A 22,205-nucleotide genomic window follows, 5' to 3' on the forward strand; every position below is an offset into this window, starting at 1 on the left:
CAAAGTTTGTATTTATTTCCTCATGCCAGGTACTCCTGTAGTGAGATTTCTGGAGATCGATGGGATATTGGGAAGAAATTGGAATAATAGAATTGTGGAATTGTTTAGGTTGGAACAGACCATTGAAATCATGGAGTCCAACCCATTAGCCCAGCTCTGCCAAGCCCACCATTAAAACATGTACCTGAGCACCACGTCTCTGCATCTGGTAGATCTCTCCGGGGGTGGTGATAAGGGTATTGATCGCTGCCTGCTTCCTTATCTCCATCCGTCAGTCAGGTTGTCTTAAATGGGTTGGAGGAATATGAACAGCATTGATCAGGGAGGGTACAGAGTGTGTGCTCTTGGGAAGAGTAAGGCAGCGTGACATCATTCTTTTTTAAGACACCTAAACACTAATTCTACTGTAGCTGAATGTTTGAGGCTTCTAATACATGTCAGGCTTTTGTTGAAGTGCTCTTTTTGAGATGCCAGTGCCTTGACAAGCTGCTATTGTCGTTTGCATCATGGTTCAGATGAGTTGTGCTGTTCTTTTCACCTCCCAGGCTCCTTGGATGCTGATGAAGGGTTTGGGTTGAGAGTGCCCAGGTCTTGTGCAACAGCCTCTGGGTTATCACTGTGACTATGGAACATGGATGTGCTGAAGTGGGGAAATTCAGGTGGTTACTCAGCAGTGGAGCCAAGACAAATCACTTTTTTATGCTAATGACCAGCCCTTCTTGCTCACAGCTCTTATCTTCTTCCTCCTCCCCAGCCGCCATTAGACCAATGTCATTTGTGGTTTTCAGTGTGTATTTTAAATACTGCTCGAATCCCTCATTTGAAGCTGGATCCAAAACAGGCCATGAATAGACTTTACCACATGAGAATAACACTGTGCTTAGCAGGCATCTGCTTCTGGAGGCACTGGAAATTACTCTGAGGTATGAATTTTGGCACTGTGTGTGTCCCATCTTCATCAGCTGGAGATACAGAGGTGCTGAAATCGCATCAAGATTCAGAAAGTGACTGGCTACTGCACCCAGTGAAGTTCCCGACCTTGTAAAAGCCCTGTGCATGCACAAACCACACCATCAAGCTTGATTTCTTTACAGAATGTGGCCACAGCAATGTTCTCTTTTGAACTGCTGCCACTTGCAACGTTTCCTACTTGCTTAATGCCTGGTGGATGTGTTGAAGAAGTTGGAGAACCAAGTCCAAAGAGGGGAAGGTGGTGCTCTCCACTGGAGCACAAGGCAGACCTGTGGAACCAAAAAAGAAAGTGAAGGAAGCAATTGGACTTCTTACTTAGGCCTCGGGGCTGGAAGGTGTCTCCCAGGTTGCGTCTGTGATTATCTAAGACAAATTGCCTGGAGAGTCATGAGATAAATGACTGAAAGTTCTCTGGGGATGCCGGAAAATGTCGAATATCAGGTGTCAAGAGTACAGAGCTGTTTCATGGTGTCAGTAATTCAGTACGAGAGCAGATGGGGAATTAGGGTAGCAAGTACTCAGAGACACCTCTTCTACACATGTGTGCTTGGAGGGAGTTAGTGCTTATTTAAAAGAAATAGAAATCTTTACCAATATTTTCAGAATGCTCTTGGTGAGGCATTTGTTTCTCTGAGTTGATGAGTGCGTGCAGTAATTTCCTTAGTGTGCACTGATTGATTAATACGGGGGTGAAGAGCTTGTGGGCTGCTCTGGAGCCTGCACGGCTGTGGATCCCTTTGTACTCCTGCAAATGTCTCCTTTTTTTCTCTCTTTTTTTCCCTCTTCTTTTCTTTCTTCTCTCTCTCTCTCTTATTGTTTGGGGTTTTTTTTTTTCTCTCTTTTTTTTCCTTCTCTCGCCTTCTCTCGCCTTCTCTCGCCTTCTCTCGCCTTCTCTCGCCTTCTCTCGCCTTCTCTCGCCTTCTCTCGCCTTCTCTCGCCTTCTCTCGCCTTCTCTCGCCTTCTCTCGCCTTCTCTCGCCTTCTCTCGCCTTCTCTCGCCTTCTCTCGCCTTCTCTCGCCTTCTCTCGCCTTCTCTCGCCTTCTCTCGCCTTCTCTCGCCTTCTCTCGCCTTCTCTCGCCTTCTCTCGCCTTCTCTCGCCTTCTCTCGCCTTCTCTCGCCTTCTCTCGCCTTCTCTCGCCTTCTCTCGCCTTCTCTCGCCTTCTCTCGCCTTCTCTCGCCTTCTTTCTCTCTCCTTCTCTCCTTCTCGTTTGAAACAGAGAGGGACTCAAGAAGATTTTGGGAAGAAATTCTTCCCTGTGAGGGTGGTGTGGCCCTGGAACAGGGTGCCCAGAGAAGCTGTGGCTGCCCCTGGTTCCCTGGAAGTGTCCAAGGCCAGGTTGGATGGGGCTTGGAGCAACCTGGGACAGTGGAAGGTGTCCCTGCCCATGGCAGGGGTGGCACTGGATGAGGTTTCAGGTGTCATCTAACCCAAACTGTTCTGAGATTCTTCTTTCTCCGAGGGATATTGGGTGCACACATTCGTATTTAGGTAGTTGTGTAAATGTTGCAGAGTCCATGTGAAAATCAACTCTCTTTCAAAGTGATTCTGGTTGTTTCATTTGTGTTTTCAAGGAAGTCAGACAGACTCAAACTGGTCTAAGGTAGATGCTCTAAAGATTTTATGGATTTGATAATACAACTGAGTGATCTATCAAAGGTGGAAAGCCACTCTTGGTGGACCTGAGAGAGTTCTTGAAATACCCCTTCAGGGATTAAATGCCTTTTAGTGCCAATCCTTGGCTTTCCATAGTGCCCAGGAGATCATTCTGGGATTAATCCTGCATGCCAGTGGCTTGGCTAAAGGTTATCCTGGATGTGAATGCTGAGTTGTTGATGTTGCAGACGAGATAGCCACATATTGTATATTTTCCTGTACATGCTGCTCCACTTGCCATCGTTTTCCATTTGGGATCTCCTTGAGGAGTTAAAAATCTGCCACATCCTAAGGAGGCTTTTTCCCTCTCTCACATGATTATAAAAAGGTAGCTACAGCCCACTTCATTAAATAATACTGTAATTCACAATAGTAATTGAAAGTTTGAGGACTGGCTGTTCACCAAACATTCTCTAGAGCACAATAGTGTCCTGACATCTGAGTATTTACAAACAAAAGGATAAAGTTGTAATCCCCTTGTCATAACACCAGCTTTATGGGATCCATGCTCTGCTTGAATGTGGTCAGGACTAAGCAGATTATTGTACCAACAATACAGAAAATTTAGCCCCAAGTACAAAATATCCCAAACCCACAAAGCTGCTGCTCAACCTTGGGGTGCTTTTTTTTCTTCTTTTTTCTTTTTTTTTTTTTGGCTTTTTTTTTTTTTTTAATTGTTTTGAGTGAGCTGGCAAAAATTAGTTTTGTCAGTAGAAACTAAGTAACCGCCAACTACGCCTGGAATGCCTTGGAGCTCTGGAGGAATTTTCCAAGGAACAGTGGTTACCTTTGTTCCTTTTAGCTACACAAGTTTAGGCTTTGAACTGTGTATGCTCTTTCACAGGTTTGGGTTTTTTTTTTTGTTTGGTTGTTTTTTTTTTGTTGTTGTTGTTGTTTTTTTAATGTATTTGGGGATTTTGTTTTAAAGAGGCTGTTTCTGATTGCAAAAAAATGGTTTTTGCTCAAATGTGTGGTTTTCTCCCAGAGAACTCAGTATTGTCGTGGAAGTAAAAATGAGACTGTAAGAAAAATATTAATTGCAGGACATCATCAAAAATTGGAGTTGAGTGGGCCTCAGCATTTTGATGCCACTTGGCCTGCCTGTAAAAATGAGGTAAAAATATTTGTAAACTGTTTAACAGTTGTGAAACCCAACTATGTTAAGCGCTTTACAATCTGAAATACTCTGTGAAAATGGATTTGTGTGTATCATAGGATAGGCTTGAAGTGATCAGACTTGATTTAGTTGACTTTTCCTCTCATTGTATACACCTGGCAGCAGCAAAATGGATTGCAGGTTGTATTCATCTGATAGGCAGAAGGAGAGGAAACAGCTTCTCAAAGAATTCTAATTTTTATTATCAGCTGTCATACTGCTGTCTTTCAGTTATGTCTCTGTTAGTAAAATCACTCAATCTATTCTCTGCATTTTACTTCACGATTGGCTGGTGATTTTTTTATGCCATAAAAGAAATTCTGCAGCTGAAATTTAAACAATAAAACTCTGACCACTGCAGTGCTGGCTCTTCAAAATACTCCATTCTGAGTCCTTTATTCATACAGGGGAAAAAAAAAAAACCCAACCCACACAAGCTACCAATTAAAGAATCTGCTTCAGAAAGATAACTGGGCTCCCAAACTTCAAACAAATCCAAGATCTTCCTGATTTTTTTTTTTTTTTTTGGTGCCTCCTTTGCATCTGCTGCAAGGCCTCGAGACTTGCTGGTGCTGAGCTTTTGAGTAATTCCTGCTCCACTTACCAGCTTCTCCACTCTAGGAAGGTCCTGTAGTACAGTGAAGGATAGGAAAGCTTGGAAATCATAAGTTACTTCAGAGTAAAAGACTCTGGGGTGTTAAATCCCATCTCCCCTTCAGGCAGGTGTCTAATGCCGAGGCACTGAGAGCAAGTCCTCTTATCTACACCCAATATTTGCCCTCTCAGACATAGCCAGGGGTCGTAAAATTATTGAAAATCCTGAGCTGGAAGGAACCCACCAGGATCATCCAGTCCAACCCCTGGCCCTCCACAGACACCCCAACAATCCCACCCCAACCCTGAGAGCTTGGTCCAAATGCTCCTGAAGCTCCGGCAGCCTCGGGAATGTGACAATTCCCTGGGGAGCCTGGGCAGTGCCCAAACACCCTCAAGACTCAAAAGCCTTGTCTTGAAGGATGAGTTTTCTTGAGGAACTCTTCAGTCCATGAAATCCATTATGTTTTAACCCACTGCTTTTCAAACAGAGCCTCGTTTGCTCAGCACAGCTGTGTGCTGAGGTGCTGGGAACAGGATATTTGATGTTCCTGAGGTGCTCCTGGCTCTGCTGGGTTTGGGTGGGGAAGCTCATGGCAGGTGAGTGAAGAGGAACAAGGGAAAACACCTTTCATTCCAGTGGAAGGTATTGCTGCCAGGGGCACAGGATTGCAACAGGATGATCTTTAAGGTCCCTTCCAACCCAAACCATCCTGTGATTCCATGAAAACACTGTACAGGAGCCACAAAAGGAATTGTGATTCAGGGTTTTCCATACCAGTGCTATTTTGAGCCACGCTTAAACAGGGAAAGAAAGGAAGGAAAGATCTGAGGGGGTGACAAACTCTGCCCAGTGTAACTTCAGTTCTTTGATTTCATGGAATATTGGTAAAGGATGCTGTTGTGTCTGTCAGAACCTAGGATAGTTATTATAGAGCTTCTATCTGCAACAGCTTATTAATAAAACCCCAGAATTCCAGAATGACCGGATCCAAAGAGCAAATTACTGTTGCCCATCATGTCTACTTTATTTTTAATAATAGTATTTTTTTAAGCCAGCTGGGGAGATAAAGATGTGGCCTTAGAATATCTGGGAGACACTGACACCTTTTCACTTGTAAACCCCAAGGAGTTTTTCCCCATTAATTTCTTTTTCTAGCTGCATTTTTAGCTGCTTTCTAGAGTTTATGCTGGACAGTTTCTGCTGAAAGGCATAAAATAGCAGTAATTACACTGGAATTTGATATACTTGTTTTTGCAAGGGTTATGGAAGATTGAAAGTGGAAAGCAGTAAGAATTTCTGGAGAGACTTGCTGAGACTTTCCTGATTCATAGTTGGAATTATTGCCTCTCTTTTTTTCTTTTTTCTAACCCTCAAATTTATATTATATTGTTCGTCCAGAAGCTTCTGAAAATCACAAAAGGTTACTTTTCAATTCCATAAATCCAGCATAGCCTTGTGCCACTTGGCAGTATCACTCAAATGTACAGTTTGGATGTTGTTGCAGTTGCCGTTGCCACAGGAAACGTTCTTTTTCCAAAAAAATATGGAGAAGAAAACCGTGCCTGGCATGTCAGCTCCTGTCCTAGAGCTCCTGGAGCTCTTTCCCCTGCTTCCTGCCTTGCCACCTCCCACCTTTCTCCTCCCTTTGCCCCATCTGCCTGTTTCTGATTTAGACAAGAGGCGAGATGTGCTGTGACTGATTTAGAGCATGTGTTGATTTGCCAGCTGGCTGCTATCTGGGAGCTGTGGGCTCAGCCAGACAGAAGAGATAAGGGCTGAGCTCTCTTCTCCCCAGCCAGGGTTCACCTCTGCTCCTCTGCTGGGGTGTTTTCCCTCCTCAACATTTGCACAATCTGAAATACACTTAAGCTCACTAAACCTTCCTTCCCCTTTTGAACATGGAAAAACTGGGTGTTACTAAGATGCCGCTAATAACTATGGCTGAACAGTTTATTGTGGTTGAATGCCTAATTTAATTATTCTGTTTAAAAAACGAAGGAGTAGTGGTGTTGCACATACGCTGTTGGTCTCAGCTGGGACCTGCTCTGATTTTACTCATATTTTTACATTGTGCTTGAGATCTGTGGAACCACCAGAATATTCATAGAAAAGCACGTGTGTCTTAAACAAGAAGCTTGATCAGGACACATTTACACTGTGTAAGAGGTAAATAGAAATTATTACCTGAGCTCCATGTCTTCATTCACTCTCAAAACAGCAGGATAAATTCATGGAAATACTGAATGATTTGACTTGGAAAAGACAGTAAAGATTGTCTCATTGCAATTTCCCGCAACAAATAAAACAGTGTTAAATGTAGGGTGTTGTTTCAGTGTAGTCTTCCTCCTTTTTTAGTTTTAGAATTAAGTTAGATATGTTGGAGTTTCCCTACTTCTGTTTGACATTGAGCTGAGAAGAGATAAAAGAAGGGAGTTGGCAAATTCCTGTCGGGCTGGATACAAGTGAAGACAAGTAGCTGGAAGCATCTCGGTGACATCCTTCAGTGGCTAAAAGATAAGTTTTCCTGCTCTGCCTTGGATGCTGCTGCTGTATCCAAGATAGATGTGAAGTTTTGGCTGTGAGCCAAGGAGCTGTGCCTGCACCTTGGAGTGGCAGCATCCTTGGGGATGGAGAGGGACTTGGGACAAGGGGTGGAAGGACAGGACACAGGGAATGGCTTCCCACTGCCAGAGGGCAGGGATAGCTGGGATATTGGGAAGGAACTCCTGGCTGTGATGGTGAGAAGGCCTTGGTACAGATTGCCCAGAGAAGCTGTGGCTGCTTCATCCCTGGAAGCTTCTCTGTGCCAGGTCCTCCCCATCCTCACAGGGCACAATTCCTTCCAGATGTCTAACCTAAATTTCCCCTCTTCCCATTTGAACCCATTCTCCCTTGTCCTGTCACTCCAGTTCCTGATGAACGATCCCTCTCCAGCTTCCCTGTCGCATTTCAGACACTGGAAGGTGTTGTGAGGTCTCTACACGACCTTTTCCAGGCTGAACACCCTGAATTTCCCCAGCCTGTCTCCTCAGGGGAGGTGCTCCAGTGTCTTACGAACCCCATGGCCTCCTCTGGACTTGGCTCCACCAGTTCCATGTCCTTCCCACACCAGGTTGGGGAGGTGTGGAATGTTCTGGTTGGGGACACCAGAACTGTGTGCAGCATTCCAGGTGGGGTCTGACAGGAGCAGAGTAAAGGGGGAAAGTCACCTCCCTGTGCTTTGCAGGTGTTCCTGTCATGTGTGTTTTGTTGTGGAGGATCCTTCCCTGCTGCATGGGTGATGCTGTTCTTGGTATTTTTACCTTTTCCTCATCTCTGGCATGGGAGCACTTAGGTGTGAACACCCAGCACTCCCAGCGTGTCCTTGCAGCCAGCCAGCCTGCTGTGGGTGCTCTATTTCCCCATCTATTCATTTCCCAGGGGATTTTGAATCAGGCTGAAAATCTTTTCATGGGTTTCTGGGCCCAGCACGCAGCTGCAGCTTTAATGGGCTCATATGTGCACAGCACAATGCTGCGTGATGTAGGCTGCACCCTTAATGCTTTCCTTGGGGAAACGTTTGTCCCATTTATTCTCTTCATGGTCAAAAGTACATCAAACAAGCTGCAGCTCTCGTGTAGCTGTGCTGTATCCCAAATGCTGGGTTTTGTGGGGCTTCTGTTCCCTCACATTAGGATTAAGCAAGACCCAAGACCTGGGTTTGTGTGTTTGTGCAGCCCTTCAGAAAATGAGATACTTAGTTCAGACTAAAGGTCTTAAGTTAAGCTTGGTGATACATAGCCCTGTGTAATCCATCGTCTTAAAACTCTATCTGTGATAGAACTTCTCAGATTATATACTTATGGCTGCTTTAACCCAAATACTCAGCAATATGCCCTATATTGAGGGCTGGGCAGATCAGCTGGGTTGTTGCAATGTAATCCTGCCTTGGAATTGGGTTGGGGAATGTGAGCAGGGCAGTGTCACATCTCTGGAGTGCTAAACTCAGACTCTGTATCCAGGCTTGCTGTTGCCTGTGTTTTACAAGGAGAATGTTGTAGGAACAGTAATTAACCTGCCCTGTAAGCAGAGCTTCCCTAAAAGCGGTTTCCAGTGAAGTCCTGCAGCAAAGTGCTCCATGAGCATTTCAGGGCACAGAAAGCCATGAAAATGCTCCTGTGTCTCTCCAAGAGGGATCCAGAGGGGCTCGCTGGAGTCTTCTGTGTCTGGATCAAAGTCCCAGTGAAGGCGATTTCCCTCAATAAAATCCACCCAGGAGCGACAGCTGAGAGTCTACACCAAGCTTGCTGCCAAGGGCCTGGAGAGAACCTTTATTCCAGCTAAGCCAGATGGCAGAGGAAAAGGGGTCATGTTGCCACTGCTGACTTGGATGACCCTGTGGCATGGGGTGACCTTGACTTTAATAATCGTCCTGCTCTCCCAGGTGCCCATCATTCCTCTTCTGTCAAACAGATACACGCAGTAGATCCAGGCAGGAGTAAAAAGAGGTGATGGATATGCGTAATAAATAATAGTTTTTGAGAGACAATGCTCAGAAATTACTATTTTTAAACTCTCTTCTCAAGCCCTGTGAGCAGCGGGAGCTCTGAGGGTAATCCTGTATGGCTCCCATGTCTTTCTCCTGCTCTGTTCAAAAGAAATCAGTGTTGCTTGTCACAAGACTTTACTCGTTGCTGATGTCAAGAGTTTCCTAATGTCATTTGGAAGGTCCAGGACAAGGGGAGTATCAGTGGCTTGTTGTGTGTTTACTGCTTTTCTCCAGCCTCTGATGTGGGGAGGCTGCGTAACCTGCAGTCATCGTCTGAGGCCGTGCTGGTATTTTAAAGGTCACTCCAGTAATTTTGTACTTGCTTAAAAAATAACAAACAAAAAACCCCCAAACTTTTAAATTCTGCACATAACAGAGTAGAGGAATTGCTGTTCTCTGCTCATTCTTTTGGGGAAGCAAATGTTTGCTCTGCTGTCCCAGCAACCAGAGAGAGCTGGGTTGGGCAAGCCCAAGGGCTGGACTCTGAAATTTCCTCTTGAATAACACTCCTGAAGTTCCTGTTCAAGTGGTTTTGGAAAGTTTTATGTTGCTTGGGTACTTTGTTTTTAAGAGGCAATGACACCCAGAGAGAGGGAGAGGTGTTACAAGAAAAATAAACCTGTGAGAGAATGAGGAAGAGATGCAGCATGAGGAAAATCAGTGGCTTTGAATTTTAAATCTACTCTGCGCAGCGTCTCAAATCTTGCCCCTAAAAGGGTTTATCAAATGACTTGGGATCTGTAAGCAAGGAGAGATCTGAGGAGAGAAATGAGCTTTTTAAATACAGCATTCCAGTGATAATTGATAGCACGGTTAAGCTAAAATCACTACAACTAACAGTCCTTGTTTTTCTTTTGTCTTTTTTTTTTTTCTTCCCTTGACCTTGTACCAAATCCTTTCCACTCCCGATGCCTTGGGGAACAGCAGGACTCACCCAAAGGTAAGGAAGGGCTTTTATCAGTGTGTGAGAGTTGTCCTCTCACTTGCTCTCTCTTGGGTTATCCAAATATTAAAAGCATTTTTGCAGAGCTCTGTGGCTGATCAGCTGCTGAGTAAGAAACTCGAAGCATCTCCTTGCTGCAGAAATGCTTTGTACAGCCCGTGCCAAGAAATGAGTCAGAGGAACAAATGAGAACATCCACACTCAGCACTGCAGGCTCTGAATGGAGGATATTTGTTCTTTGTGGGCTTTTTAAAAGCGTTTTCTGGTACTTGTGTTAAAGCAAACTCATTTTGTTTTTATGGTCCCGTGACTTTGTGCTTGTTCCGAAGGCTCTGCCCTGGCATATCAGGGTTCAGCTCCATGGATGTGCTCATACAGCCAGTGGTGTTTTACTAAATGTTCTGAAGGCTTGGGATGCTTTAATAATATGTTTAGCTGTAAAACGAATTCAAAAGGAAGAAAAAAAAGCACCTTAATTTTTAATACACAAGTTGTTCTTGCCTCTGTTAGGGGACATAAAATAACTACTTTATCTCTTGATGCTGATACATCAGTGTAGTATGGGGGGGAAAAACAATGTATTTTTGAAGATAAGTTATTTAAATTTCAAGGATTTTGCCGTGTTAAGCATTTTCATAAATGTTGGTAGTCAGCAACGTAACAATGCAGGACATCCAAAGGGGAAAGAGCAGCTCCCATTAAGCTTAGAGGGGAAATCCACAGCCAGAGAGCCCCACATTGCACTTCCCTTTTCCTACATCCTTCAGAATAAATTTTGCCCGTGTGAATGTAGGTCAGACATTACCCTAATTAATATTTTTCCTTGCAGATACATACCCAGGGGAGCTGCTTTTGCAAACATCTGTCCCAAAATACACATTCTATTATTTCAGGTCATCTTTCAGGACGAAAGGTGCCTGTGGACCTTTCGATGGATTTATGGCAAAATTGAAAGTTATCTATTAAAAATACTGTAGTGCTTCTCTTTTCATGATAAAACTGATTTGATTTCTATTGTTCTTTGCAAATATTAGACTTTGATGGCTGCTTTGGTTTGTCATGGGATGTAAATAAATACATACTCCTCTTGTATGGAAAGAGCTTCCTACCCTAAGGCTTGTTTTTAATTTATGCAGACAAGAGGCACGGGGAGATGGGAGGCAGAAAGAGCTAGAGGACATCTGTCAGTTTGCAAAAGAGAAACTCTGGTGAAAAACGAATTGCAAGGATGGGTTTGGAGGGAGAAGTGGAGAGGTCCTTGACATCCACTGGGTTGGCACATGGAGAGTGGGGAGTCGGGTTGGCACAGAAAGGAACAAATAGAAACAAGGAACAAATAAAAGCATACAGGAAAATGAAGTGCTTGTTTAGGCTTCAAACTCCTAGAAAATAAGGAGTTCAGTGGGAATGTGTGTTGAGTTCGGAATGTCAGAATGTGAATAACGTGTTGGATTTGGCAGCAGCTGCTCTAAGGTGTCCTGGTTGTTTCCCTGCAGGTGTTTGCATATGATCACTGCTTTTGGTCTATGGATGAATCTGTCAAAGAAAAATATGCAGGTAATAATATTTACTGTGGCTTGTTTGTCTTCAAGTGGGAGTGATCTGATTAAAATACAGTCCTTGCTGCAGGGCACAGGCCATATGGCACAAAGTGCTGTCCCCTCTATGACTGGCTGCTGTCAACAGGAAAAGGGAACTCTTCAATCATTCCAGTTTCTTTTCTCTAAAGATGACAATAGCAATGGGCACTGCCGCCCCTTTGCAGTGCAGAGAGTGGAGAAACCCAGCACAATGATGCTTTACTCCTGTTTACAGCTTTATTTAAAATACTGCTCCAACTCCATCATTTTAAATGCATCAAATTAATTTATTTCTTTTAAGGAGCGCTGTTAGATGTAATTTTATGTTTTTCAGTGCTGATGGGACTTTAGCATCATAGTAAAACCTAATAAAGGAATATTAACAAAAGCCTAATTTCATTTAAGTGTATGAGAATTCAGATGCTTTAGTGGGAATGTGTAATGTATTCAATTAAAAGTTTTCTATGTGTTATTATAATGCATTTTGGCACATAGTTATGGTATAATATGAAATGTATTTGGACTTAGCACTCCTATAATTTATTCGTTTCATAGTTATTATCCTTTAAAATTTGGGGTCAGTTGAACTTGTTAACATTTTTTTTATAAAAATCATAAGAAAAATCAGACACATACACCTCTTAATTTTAATTTCTTCAACAAATAACTAGTGAATAATAACCTATCAGGGCACAGAGAAAAATGTGACACTTTCAGCCATACAAATTACATAGGGAATATTACATACTTTGTTTCTCAGACTAACAGTGGTGCCTATATAACTGGAAGTGTTACCCCAGCTGAGCCTGGCACAGCTCTTGGTGCTTTTGATGGGGAATTTGGCATGGATTTGGCTGTAAAGATAAAAACTTCAGTGAGAGAAAGGACGATCTTAAAGGAACATTATCAGAGAGGACTTTTCAGTCCATAAAGTTCTGTCATGCCTTGTTCAGACTTGAGTTTTTCTAGTTGTAAAATTAATTCTGAAAATAGTTTTTGTTCAAGTAGTTACTACCCAGATATTTTAAGCCTTCCTTCCTCTGCTTGGAAAATGATCCAAAAACCTCGAAGTTCAATTGCAAAAGAAGTGATGCACCTTACTTTTTGCCAGTGCAAAATATCCATATCTTTGACATAGTTGTCATTCCTTCTCTGCAAAAAATCTCCTCTTGATATTATCCAAAATCTTACACAGTACGATTTCCCATTGCTCTGCCGATTCCCTTGGATTAAAATCAACTGACTCATTAAAATGTACAGCTTGAACACATTTTGAGGAGGTGTCATTCCTCAGGAGATCAAATTCTGCAGCTGGTTGTAGATTCTCTGCTGATAAAACTTCTGAGTATGAACCTTGATAGGATGTTGCTTTAAGAACATCCAGGTGTATCCATGATAATCCCAGCCCCTGATTTTTACAGCGGCATAAATCTGGAGCACATCTTCTGCTCCTTTCCAGGGAGCAAACACTCAATGTGATTTAGGCAGCAGCAACAGCAGGAAAACCCTTACAGCTTTTACCTAATGGTCGAAGAATCCAAAACAAGGGACAAAAAGCTCTTGCTGTGTTACAGTGTTGGCTTGTGTGTTCTATTTTCTAGGTCAAGATGTTGTTTTCAAGTGCCTTGGAGAGAATATTCTTCAGAATGCCTTTGAAGGCTACAACGCTTGTATCTTTGCCTATGGGCAAACGGGTGAGTCCCAGAGTAAGGCAGAAGTGTTCCCTTCCAAAGGTGGTGTGTTCTGGCTTGGAGGTTCTTTCCACAGCTCTTGTGACATTGTGTGAGGAAAAATGCCCTTCTAACATAGATAAGAAATGTTTTCCTCTTTCGTAACATCAGATATGAGGTGAGCAGGATGAGAAGTAAGGTTTTGTTGCTGCTGGCTACCCTTATTTCTCACACTTCATATTACGATCTTTGGCGTGACCGTGATCGTCCTTGAGCTCAGAGCATCGCTCAGATTTTCTGCCTCTGCGGTTAAAATAATCTTGAGTTGTCATTTTAATGTAATATTTAAAGAGTAATATGAAGAGTTTTCTGATTGTGGGTGTTAGTGGCTTGTCATCAACAGTAAGGCTGTATCTACCTGAAAGTTCTCCAGCACTCTGAACCAAATTTCGCCTTTCCCTTTTCATTAAAATAGTCTTTAGCTCAGTGGTGTTTGGGTTACTTTAAGGCAAAAAACTGAAGAAATATATTTCACTGAAGTGCAAAAAAAAAAAAAAAAAAAATTTAACCTCTTATATTTCCTGTCAGTATTCTGCACAGGAGGATCCTTTGTTGCATGTTCTCTAATCACAGCCTCCCTCACGCAGGGTCTGGAAAATCCTACACCATGATGGGTACTGCTGATCAGCCTGGATTAATCCCTAGACTTTGCAGTGGACTCTTTGAAAGAGCACAGAAAGAAGAAAATGAAGAGCAGAGTTTCAAAGTGGAAGTATCCTACATGGAGATTTACAATGAGAAAGTCAGAGACCTCCTTGACCCCAAAGGGTATGGAATTTGTGTGTGAATGGCACTGTAGTATTTGTCTTACACTCTTCCTTTCCATAACCAGTTTGCCTTAATGGATCCCATCTAAAACATTTGCCTAGGATGGCTTTTGCTGCTTCCTGATCTCAGCATCTCCTCATTATAAATCAAAATAAAGTAGCAAGACTAAAAGCTTGGAGTAAATTTACCTTTTGTGAAGTGACAGCACTGTCTGTGTCAGCTTTTTATGTGTTACAAAGCTTTTTTTGTTTGCATTCTGGGCCCTTGCTCTGTGCTTCAGTGGGTATTTGTGAGACCATCCTGTTCGAGATGTGTCAGTGAGAAATGGACTTTGTGTAAATGTTGTCTTAAGTCAGTCATGTGCTTATAAATCCCTTTTTTTTCCCCCAACCAGAAGCCGTCAGTCATTAAAGGTTAGAGAACACAGTGTTTATGGCCCTTACGTAGATGGCCTATCCAAACTAGCTGTTGCTAGCTACAAGGTAAGGATCAACTTTATGAAAGGCTTATCTTGACATCCTAAGCACACCAGGTGCTGTCCCTTAAGCTGGACAGAATTATAGAAATGCTCCTTATCAGTAATCTTAGGGCTAGAGAGCTGTAGATTGTTGTGTTGTGATCCCTGGGGAGAACAGGGCTGAGAGCAGAGACTCCCTTCGTCTTGTGCTGCTCAGTAATTCTGGAAGTCATTCAGCTGTTGAATGGAACAGATTTCCTCTCAGCCTTAAGATGAGTGCACACTGTCATGAGAAAGTGTTCTGTGATTGATTGCAGGCCCAGGATGAAGCAGAGGCAGGCTCTCAGTGCCCCACTGTGTCACTTTTTGCCTGTTGTGCTCTACTCAGTAATTTCCCTTCCCGGTAGCACACGCTGGAATTATGAACTTAATGGTTGTTTACCAAGCAAATACTTGAGAGCATCACATGAAAATGGCTTGCAGGATAGCAAATGCTTATATGTGCATTCACAAAATGCCCTGTTTTTCAAGGAGCATTAATTTACTGTGGGGGAGATGAATAAATACGGGATGGAATCTGTCAGCTTAACCAAAACATGAAAACAGTGCAATCCCACTATTGCAGTTTCTCCAGGTGTTCATCCACCTCTCCTTGGTGGTTTCTGCTAAGACAGGACACATTTCATGCTTTGCCTTTCCATGTCGCCCAGCAGCTTTGTGTAATCCAGAATTTGGAGTCAGTGGTCTGTGGTGGTCCTTTGTTTGACTGTTTATTTGAGTTGTTCTAGCATCATCCAGCTAGAGATGCAGAAACAGAAGTTTAGCCTCGAGGTTTTAACTATTTTACACAATTGCTGTGAAACCCCAAAGCAGGCGAGCTGTGCCTTTCTCAAGCATCACAACAGATCAAAGCACTTAATAAGCTCCTAAAATTTGGAGGAATATAATGACCTGTTCAGCGTGGTTCTGGTTTATAAATCACTGAGCCTTCTTTTAGTGTTCCAAATTCTCAGACCATGACAACTTGCTGCTAAAATGTGACAGGATTTAAACACAAATTGCTGTTTTCTCACTTCTTCCTCTGCTTTTGAGTGTTGCTGTGTGCAGCCAGGTGCATTATTTTTGTTGATAATTTAATATCTAGGTTGAGGAGTGGGTGAAGTCACGACACTGTGGAGTTTCTAGGTTTTAAAGAGGGGGGGGGATCACTTTTATTTTTTCCTCACGTTTTTCTGAGTGAACAAATGGGAGGCTTAGTGGGAAAATGCTGTATTTGACCGAGACGAGATGATTTTTGGAAGTAATTGAAAAGCATGTTAATGCAGATATGCTCATGGCTGTGAAAATTGTATTTAGGACATCGAGTCCTTGATGTCTGAGGGCAACAAATCTCGGACAGTGGCTGCCACCAACATGAATGAGGAGAGCAGTCGGTCCCACGCAGTCTTCAAGATCATCCTCACCCACATCCTCTATGATGTGCAGTCAGGGGTAAGAAAATCCAATTGCAAGGTCCAAATGTCAGGCTGGGATGTGCCTCTTGCTTTAATTTATTTCACAGGAAAGGAAACACTTCTTTGGAAGCAGCAGTTTGTACTACAGGCTAAAGATACAACAGGTGAAAAATAGAAGTACACCTGAGTGTACCTCTGGTGATCCCTTTCCCGTGGTTATTTAATGCAAATTTTTATAAATTACCAGCTTTCTAAAGTGAAAAAAATACTCATTTTAAATATATTGCATTGTATGCCATTAATGCTTCTATGTGTATATATTAAATACTGAAAAGGCATTTAAAGCTGAGAATTTTTTAATTCATGTTTCCTTATACGTAAATATGCCTTGGAGTGGTGCATGAAATACATTATGTCAATATTATTTAGTCACTCACAGAAAATGGTGATAAACCGTAATTGAAAGAGGTGTCTTTAAACTTCATTGATAGATTCTGTGCTTGGACAATTCTAAATTATTTTCAAAGCCTTGGAAATTTGCCTCATTGTCCACAGAGCAAATTTGGGCCTAAATATTGAATATATTGGAAAGCATAACAAGAATTTGAGGGTTTTTTTCCTCATAATTTCTCAGTTTCCACCAATCTTATTAGCCACACAATTTTCCTCATTCTTTATTTGGAAATTTTTTTTTTTTTTCCCTTTGCACTTCAAATCAGCATCATACTGTGCTGGATTTTTTCTTATTTTCCCATAATTTGTCATTCCAGTTTTGCTGTGGCTCTTCTGCATGCTTTTCATACCTGTTTTTTTTTTGTGGTACTCAGCCTGGATGCAGAGTAGTTGTGACTGTCGCATCTTCTCTGCACCTTCCAGTGACCCCTGTGTGAACTTCTGCAACAGATTTCCCTGTTCTCCCATCTGCTGGTCCTTTCAGTCCTAGAAATGGCACATTCTGTGATCACATCATGTTTTGATAGGTTTAGGGTGACTTTTTTGAAAGCTTATTGATTCTAATCATCCCGTTGATTTACGGGAGCGCAGCAGCACTTTGCTTTGGGATCCTGAAGGTGCAGATGCTGCAGAAGAGCACGATGTGAGTGAGCAAGCTGTTCTCAAAGACAGTTGGCTCTTCAATTTCAAATTGATTTGGGGAATTTGTGGAATCCTTCAGAATGTCATTTTGGGTCAAATGAGATGGAAGGATTTGTAACAAAATCTGCGTTACAGGTTTAAATACTCGCATAGCTGGGATCGTGTTCCAGGAGCCTGAAAAGGATAAAGGAGACTTTGCAATTGTGATAATTTATGTCAATTATAACATGCTTCTCGTCAGGTTCATTCCTGGTCACTGAAAAACAAAAGAAACCCTGGTATAAAATCCGAGGATTTTAGGAGACTGTTTTCAAGACGGGATTGTGAACCTCATGTCTCTGCTTGTGACTCCTTTGGCGTAACTCTGAATTTTTCATGGTTCAGCACTTCATTAGTGTGCCCTGTGTACACCTCCTGTAGAGATTTCTGAGATATTTGTAGATATCAGAGTACCTGCCTTCACATCATCCATGGCTTCACTGTTGTTTCTGAAGCAGCAGGTTGTGACTTAGCACAGGACACTGTTCAAATCCAGCGATTCTCAGAGGGATTGGAACAAGAGTTTACACCAGAAATGAAGTTTGATTCCTGTTATAAAATACATCAAACAATGTAACTTGATTGAAGTGACCTAGCAGGGGCTCTTCTCTGGTTCCTTCCCCAGACATCAGGTGAGAAGGTGGGCAAGCTCAGCCTGGTGGACTTGGCAGGTAGTGAAAGAGCAACTAAAACTGGTGCTGCCGGAGACAGGCTGAAAGAAGGAAGCAACATTAACAAGTAAGACTTTGAAATTATTTATTTTCCTTTTTTCATCACCATTTCCTGCTAAATGCAGCCTACTTGTAAAACAGGAGGAAGCTCCTGTAGTCAATTTTCTCCTTGCCTTCTCCCAACTAAGCTCTTGTAGTCACTCTTTCTCCTTTCCTTCTCTCTATTTCTCCATCTGACATGCAGTACTCTTAGATCTGGAAATAAGATGTCTGTCTTTTTTAAAAACATTTGTGTTCTGCATCTGCCATGAGTTTCATTGTGAAGACCTGATTATTAAGACTGAAAACATACTGAAAAAAATAGGAGTGGAGCTTTTGTGAAGAAAGAATGATCAAAATTAAACTGGGAATTTTTTTTCCTCAGAGCATGTTTTTGGAGAGAAAGTCACTGTCTAAATATGCATTTGACTTATGAATATTTACCCTTGTTAATAACTGCTTGTGTTCTCTGGGCAGATCCCTCACAACTCTGGGGCTGGTTATTTCTGCCCTGGCAGATCAGGCTGCTGGCAAGAACAAGAACAAATTTGTTCCATATCGTGATTCTGTGCTCACTTGGTTACTTAAAGTAAGTAAGTTCTTTGGTTTTGTTTTTTTTTTTTTTTTTTTAATCTTCCTTTTCTTTTTTTTTTTTTTTTTTTGAAGTGAAATAAAAGAGAGGAAAGGGGAGAAGAGTCTCATTGGATGAAATCAAAATTCTGTGCTTTCTGCCTAATTTTCTGGGTTTGATGTTAACCATAATTGTCTTTAGAAAATTAGCTGGATGTATGCCATTAGTGTCTCTGCAGACTAAATGTGTTCCCTGTCTTCTGCTGACCTGCAATGGCCTAAGGATTAAGGAACTTTAAAATTAAAAGCCGTGTATATTTTATGGGTCAGTGTAAGTACAGCTTCACACACAACCTTGGGGCTAATTTAATTTGGGTTATTTCTGCGTGCAGCTCATTTTACATACTGGTATGCTTAGCTCTGAAGATGTTGATTAAGACTATTACCTTTTCCTAATTGTCTAATTTAATTGTTAAGATATTCTACTTTTGTCAGCAGAGTATAATTGCAGAGCATTATCCCAGTTACAGTCTGAGGAGCAGGTCAGGAGAGTTCAGAGATGGTGTTCATGTGAAATGAGCAGTTAAATAATTTTCTGAACTGCACAGGACTCTTACTTGGTCTTATTTTGTGGGGAAAAGGATTGTATCATGATGGCACTTGGATGAAGATCTGTACAGTCTAAATGAAGAAACCCAATTTGTTAAATATGAGATTTATATATGTCAAATTTCTTTTCTTTCCCCTTATACTCTGTTTAGTTGTTATCCAGGAGCAACTGAGATTCCTCTTGGTAGAAAGAAACAATCTGAGCAGAAACTGATTTGTGGCATCTCCAGCCTTTCTTTGTCCTCTTACTTTTTTGTAGGTGCTCTGGCTACATTTTGTTGTCTTGGCTTCCCCACCCTTTCCTAGCAATGTTTTTAGGTGTTTAAATTTCACATCCCTAGGATTTAACTGCACATGTGGAAAGAAAAAGACAAAAGTGACTTGCAGGTTGTACAGAAGTGTGGAGATTAAAAAAACCAACACGTTTTTCCTTGCAGAGATTTGAAAACAGAGTTGAATTCAATGCTTAAGTAAAACAAAATCCCTGCTCCTATAACCTCTTGACACACAAACCTTCATTTTTATCAGTGCTGCCTTTTAATGAACCTTTTAGCATGACTTGTGAAATTACTTATCCCTAACATACGTGAATATCAAATAGCCACGTAATAATCTAAGTGGCACAACACAGTGTCTGAGTAAAACAAGTCCACATAGCACAGTGTTCTTGCACTGAGGCTTTTTCAGTGTTTAAATGCATTTTTGCTCTTCTATATTTACACTGAGTTTTTACTCCCATTCATGAGAAACAAGTGATGGTTTTTTTTGCCTCCCTGCGAAGATGGCAACAAAGCCCCTGCGCAGCCTCACTTCTCCCTGGTGCGCTCAGGGTTCCTGATGTGGCTGCAGCAGGGTGGAAACCTCCCTCATGAATTTCCAGCCTTGTTGGAATTAGTTCTGCTGCCCCATTTCTAAGCAAGCCCAGGGAGCAGACTGCAATTCCTGTTCAGCACCTGTCTGCGGCATTGTGGCCGCCGTGCCGCTGGTGCAGGAATGGGAACCCGCTTTTGTTCTGCCTCCTTTCAGGCAAACCCTCTTTGTGTCCAACATCAGCCACGTTCATGCCAACAAAAGGGTTGGGCTTTTGGGGTTTTTTTTAACAAACAAGCTCTCATTGAAGCTTTGTTTTGAAAGGAGGAAAATTTAAACTTTTTTTTTTTTTTTAATTAGAGATCAAAGGAGAGATTTATTCGTTTAAAGAGGCCTGTTTGGAGAAGCTATGAGATGGTGGGCTGTCCTTTCTCCCTGGCTTTCAACTTTTAACTATGATACCAAAGCAGACTGAATGTGTTCTAACTGCAGGAATATTTGTCATACAGTGTCTCTTCACAAATCTGAGGAATCAGTTCAAGGGACCTCAAGATCTGACACTTTTTGCTTAATTTTGTTGAGGATTTTAGACAAAAGTGCCAGGTGAAAAATATCATTGCCTGGGCAGTGGCATCAGGTTATGTGCAGGCAGCAAAATAGCTTTGTCAGTTCTGTAACTTCTTGTTTTTATCAAATTGGCACAAACATCTTGTTTTCCCATGTTAATCAGAAGCCTGATGGCTGCTATTAAAAATACCATTTCTGAGCTCTACATTTTGAGTTGTTTTCACAGTGATCTTGCTGCTTGAGGAGAAAAAGCTAGTTTATTCTTAGAAATAACTTATTTATTTCCATTCTGTCTCTCTGACACATGCAAGCCCAGCCTTGCCAGGCTCATTTACAGGCTCTCTTCACTAATGAAAGGCTGATGTGCTATTTTTTCACCTCTATGCTTATCATTAAAGAAACCAGTGCAATCAGCACGTGGGTTTTATACATAAAACTTTATCAGACAGTCTGGCATTGGGCTTGAATTGCTACAAGAGGGACTTTGCCCAGTTTATAATGGGTATATTGTGGGTTCTGGTGTATCACTGTTACAGCGTTCTCAGCTGCCTCTACAGCAGAGCTGCAATTCAAATAATGAATTCATCCTGTTTTGGTGCTAATTAGTGCAGTGAGGGGCATTCCCAAAGTACAGAATGTTAGGGTTGGATTTGGAAGGGGAGAGTACCTGGCCAGCTTCCTGCCAAAGTTCAGCTTTTTATGTGGAACAGGGATTGCAATTGCAGGGTGTCACTCCTGATTTTTGGCCAGGAAATCCCCTGGAATGCTTGATTAGGGCTGCTGTTAGTCTTCAAGTTTTCAGTAAAGAAACATTTTTGTGGTACAGAGGGGACCCTCCCAAGCCATGGATTAATTTGGAATAAACATAGGCCAATCCTTGGATGAGAAAAGTCACGGTGAGATCAGTCAGAGAGCTGTTCTTTGCCCATGTTTTCTGTATAAATACACTTACCTGCATGTGCTGACTGTGTTGAATGCTATAAATATACAGAGATTTACATTTCATATGAGTTCCATGCCTTTTTGCATGACCAGAGACAGCCAAGTGCTGCCAACAGCCTGACTGCTGTCAAACTGGTTTAGGCATCACGCAGCCAAAAAGAGATTCTTGGGGAAATACTTAAAGGGGCATTTTAATGATGGCTGAGGAAAGCTCCATGTGTGCTTTGGAATTGAAATGGTTTGACAAGCAGCTAATGCAGTCAGATTGTTCTAATGGCAATGCCTGACCTACATTTCATGGGTTATTGAAGATGAGAATTAAGAGTGTGGTTTGTCTCAGAAAGGGGTATTGGGTAACAAACAAACAAATAAACAAACAATACCCACTCTGAAATTCCAAACAAACCAAACTGCCCAACAGAAAAAAAAAATCTGCTGCACAATTTAAACCAGAACATTTTATCTTTATGCATCTATATTTGGCCAAAATTGTAAACCCTAATCTTATGGTCAATAAAAAGATTGAATACATCCTTCCTTCTTTCCTTCCTTCTTTCTTTCCTTCTTTCCTTCCTTCTTTCCTTCTTGGTTTCATGCCCTTCTCTCTCAACCAAATTCCAGGAGGGTAATTTCTTATGTAGCTCAGTTTAGATCTGTGAGCTGTGCCAGTAGGAGGAGGGGAAGGGCCCCATTCTGAATCTTTATAGGAATGAAATCAGCTGTATTGTTTATGAAGAGATATTTTAGTAATTTATTTCTTGAAGACCTCTGTCTTCTAGTCTTTAAAATGAGATGATCTGAATTCATCATGGTTTTTCCTGAGCTCCCTCAGTAGCATCTGAGAAGTTCAGTGCTGGAGTGTGTACATTTCTGGTTTGTAAACCTAAGCAGAAAACACAGAAAGAAACCTTTGAAGCCTTTACCAGACCCTGTAAAGCCCAAAACAGGGCCTTTTTTTCATTCCTGTTGAAACTAAAAAAGCCGAGATTGTCGAAAGCCAAGAGCGCCATTTCCTAAACGAGC

General features: G+C 41.9%; 1 protein-coding gene across 3 annotated transcripts in view; it reads left to right on the plus strand.

The window, feature by feature from the left end:
* The window catches only part of KIF13B (kinesin family member 13B), a 119,387-nt gene that overhangs the window by 37,479 nt on the left and 59,703 nt on the right, over nucleotides 1-22,205 (plus strand). For 2 of the 3 annotated variants that reach the window (XM_066180122.1, XM_066180124.1), the window contains exons 3-10: nucleotides 9,833-9,848; nucleotides 11,348-11,408; nucleotides 13,033-13,125; nucleotides 13,749-13,929; nucleotides 14,324-14,411; nucleotides 15,743-15,877; nucleotides 17,600-17,712; nucleotides 18,162-18,273. In XM_066180122.1, coding sequence (XP_066036219.1) covers nucleotides 9,833-9,848; nucleotides 11,348-11,408; nucleotides 13,033-13,125; nucleotides 13,749-13,929; nucleotides 14,324-14,411; nucleotides 15,743-15,877; nucleotides 17,600-17,712; nucleotides 18,162-18,273 — 799 coding nt within the window. The remainder of the gene's footprint in view (nucleotides 1-9,832; nucleotides 9,849-11,347; nucleotides 11,409-13,032; nucleotides 13,126-13,748; nucleotides 13,930-14,323; nucleotides 14,412-15,742; nucleotides 15,878-17,599; nucleotides 17,713-18,161; nucleotides 18,274-22,205) is intronic. The other variant, XM_066180123.1, reaches the window with a different exon arrangement.

Source organism: Chamaea fasciata, unplaced genomic scaffold, assembly GCF_029207755.1.
Source record: "Chamaea fasciata isolate MVZ Bird 193981 ecotype frontalis unplaced genomic scaffold, bChaFas1.0.hap1 SCAF_3, whole genome shotgun sequence".
Classification (NCBI taxonomy): Eukaryota; Metazoa; Chordata; class Aves; order Passeriformes; family Sylviidae; genus Chamaea; species Chamaea fasciata.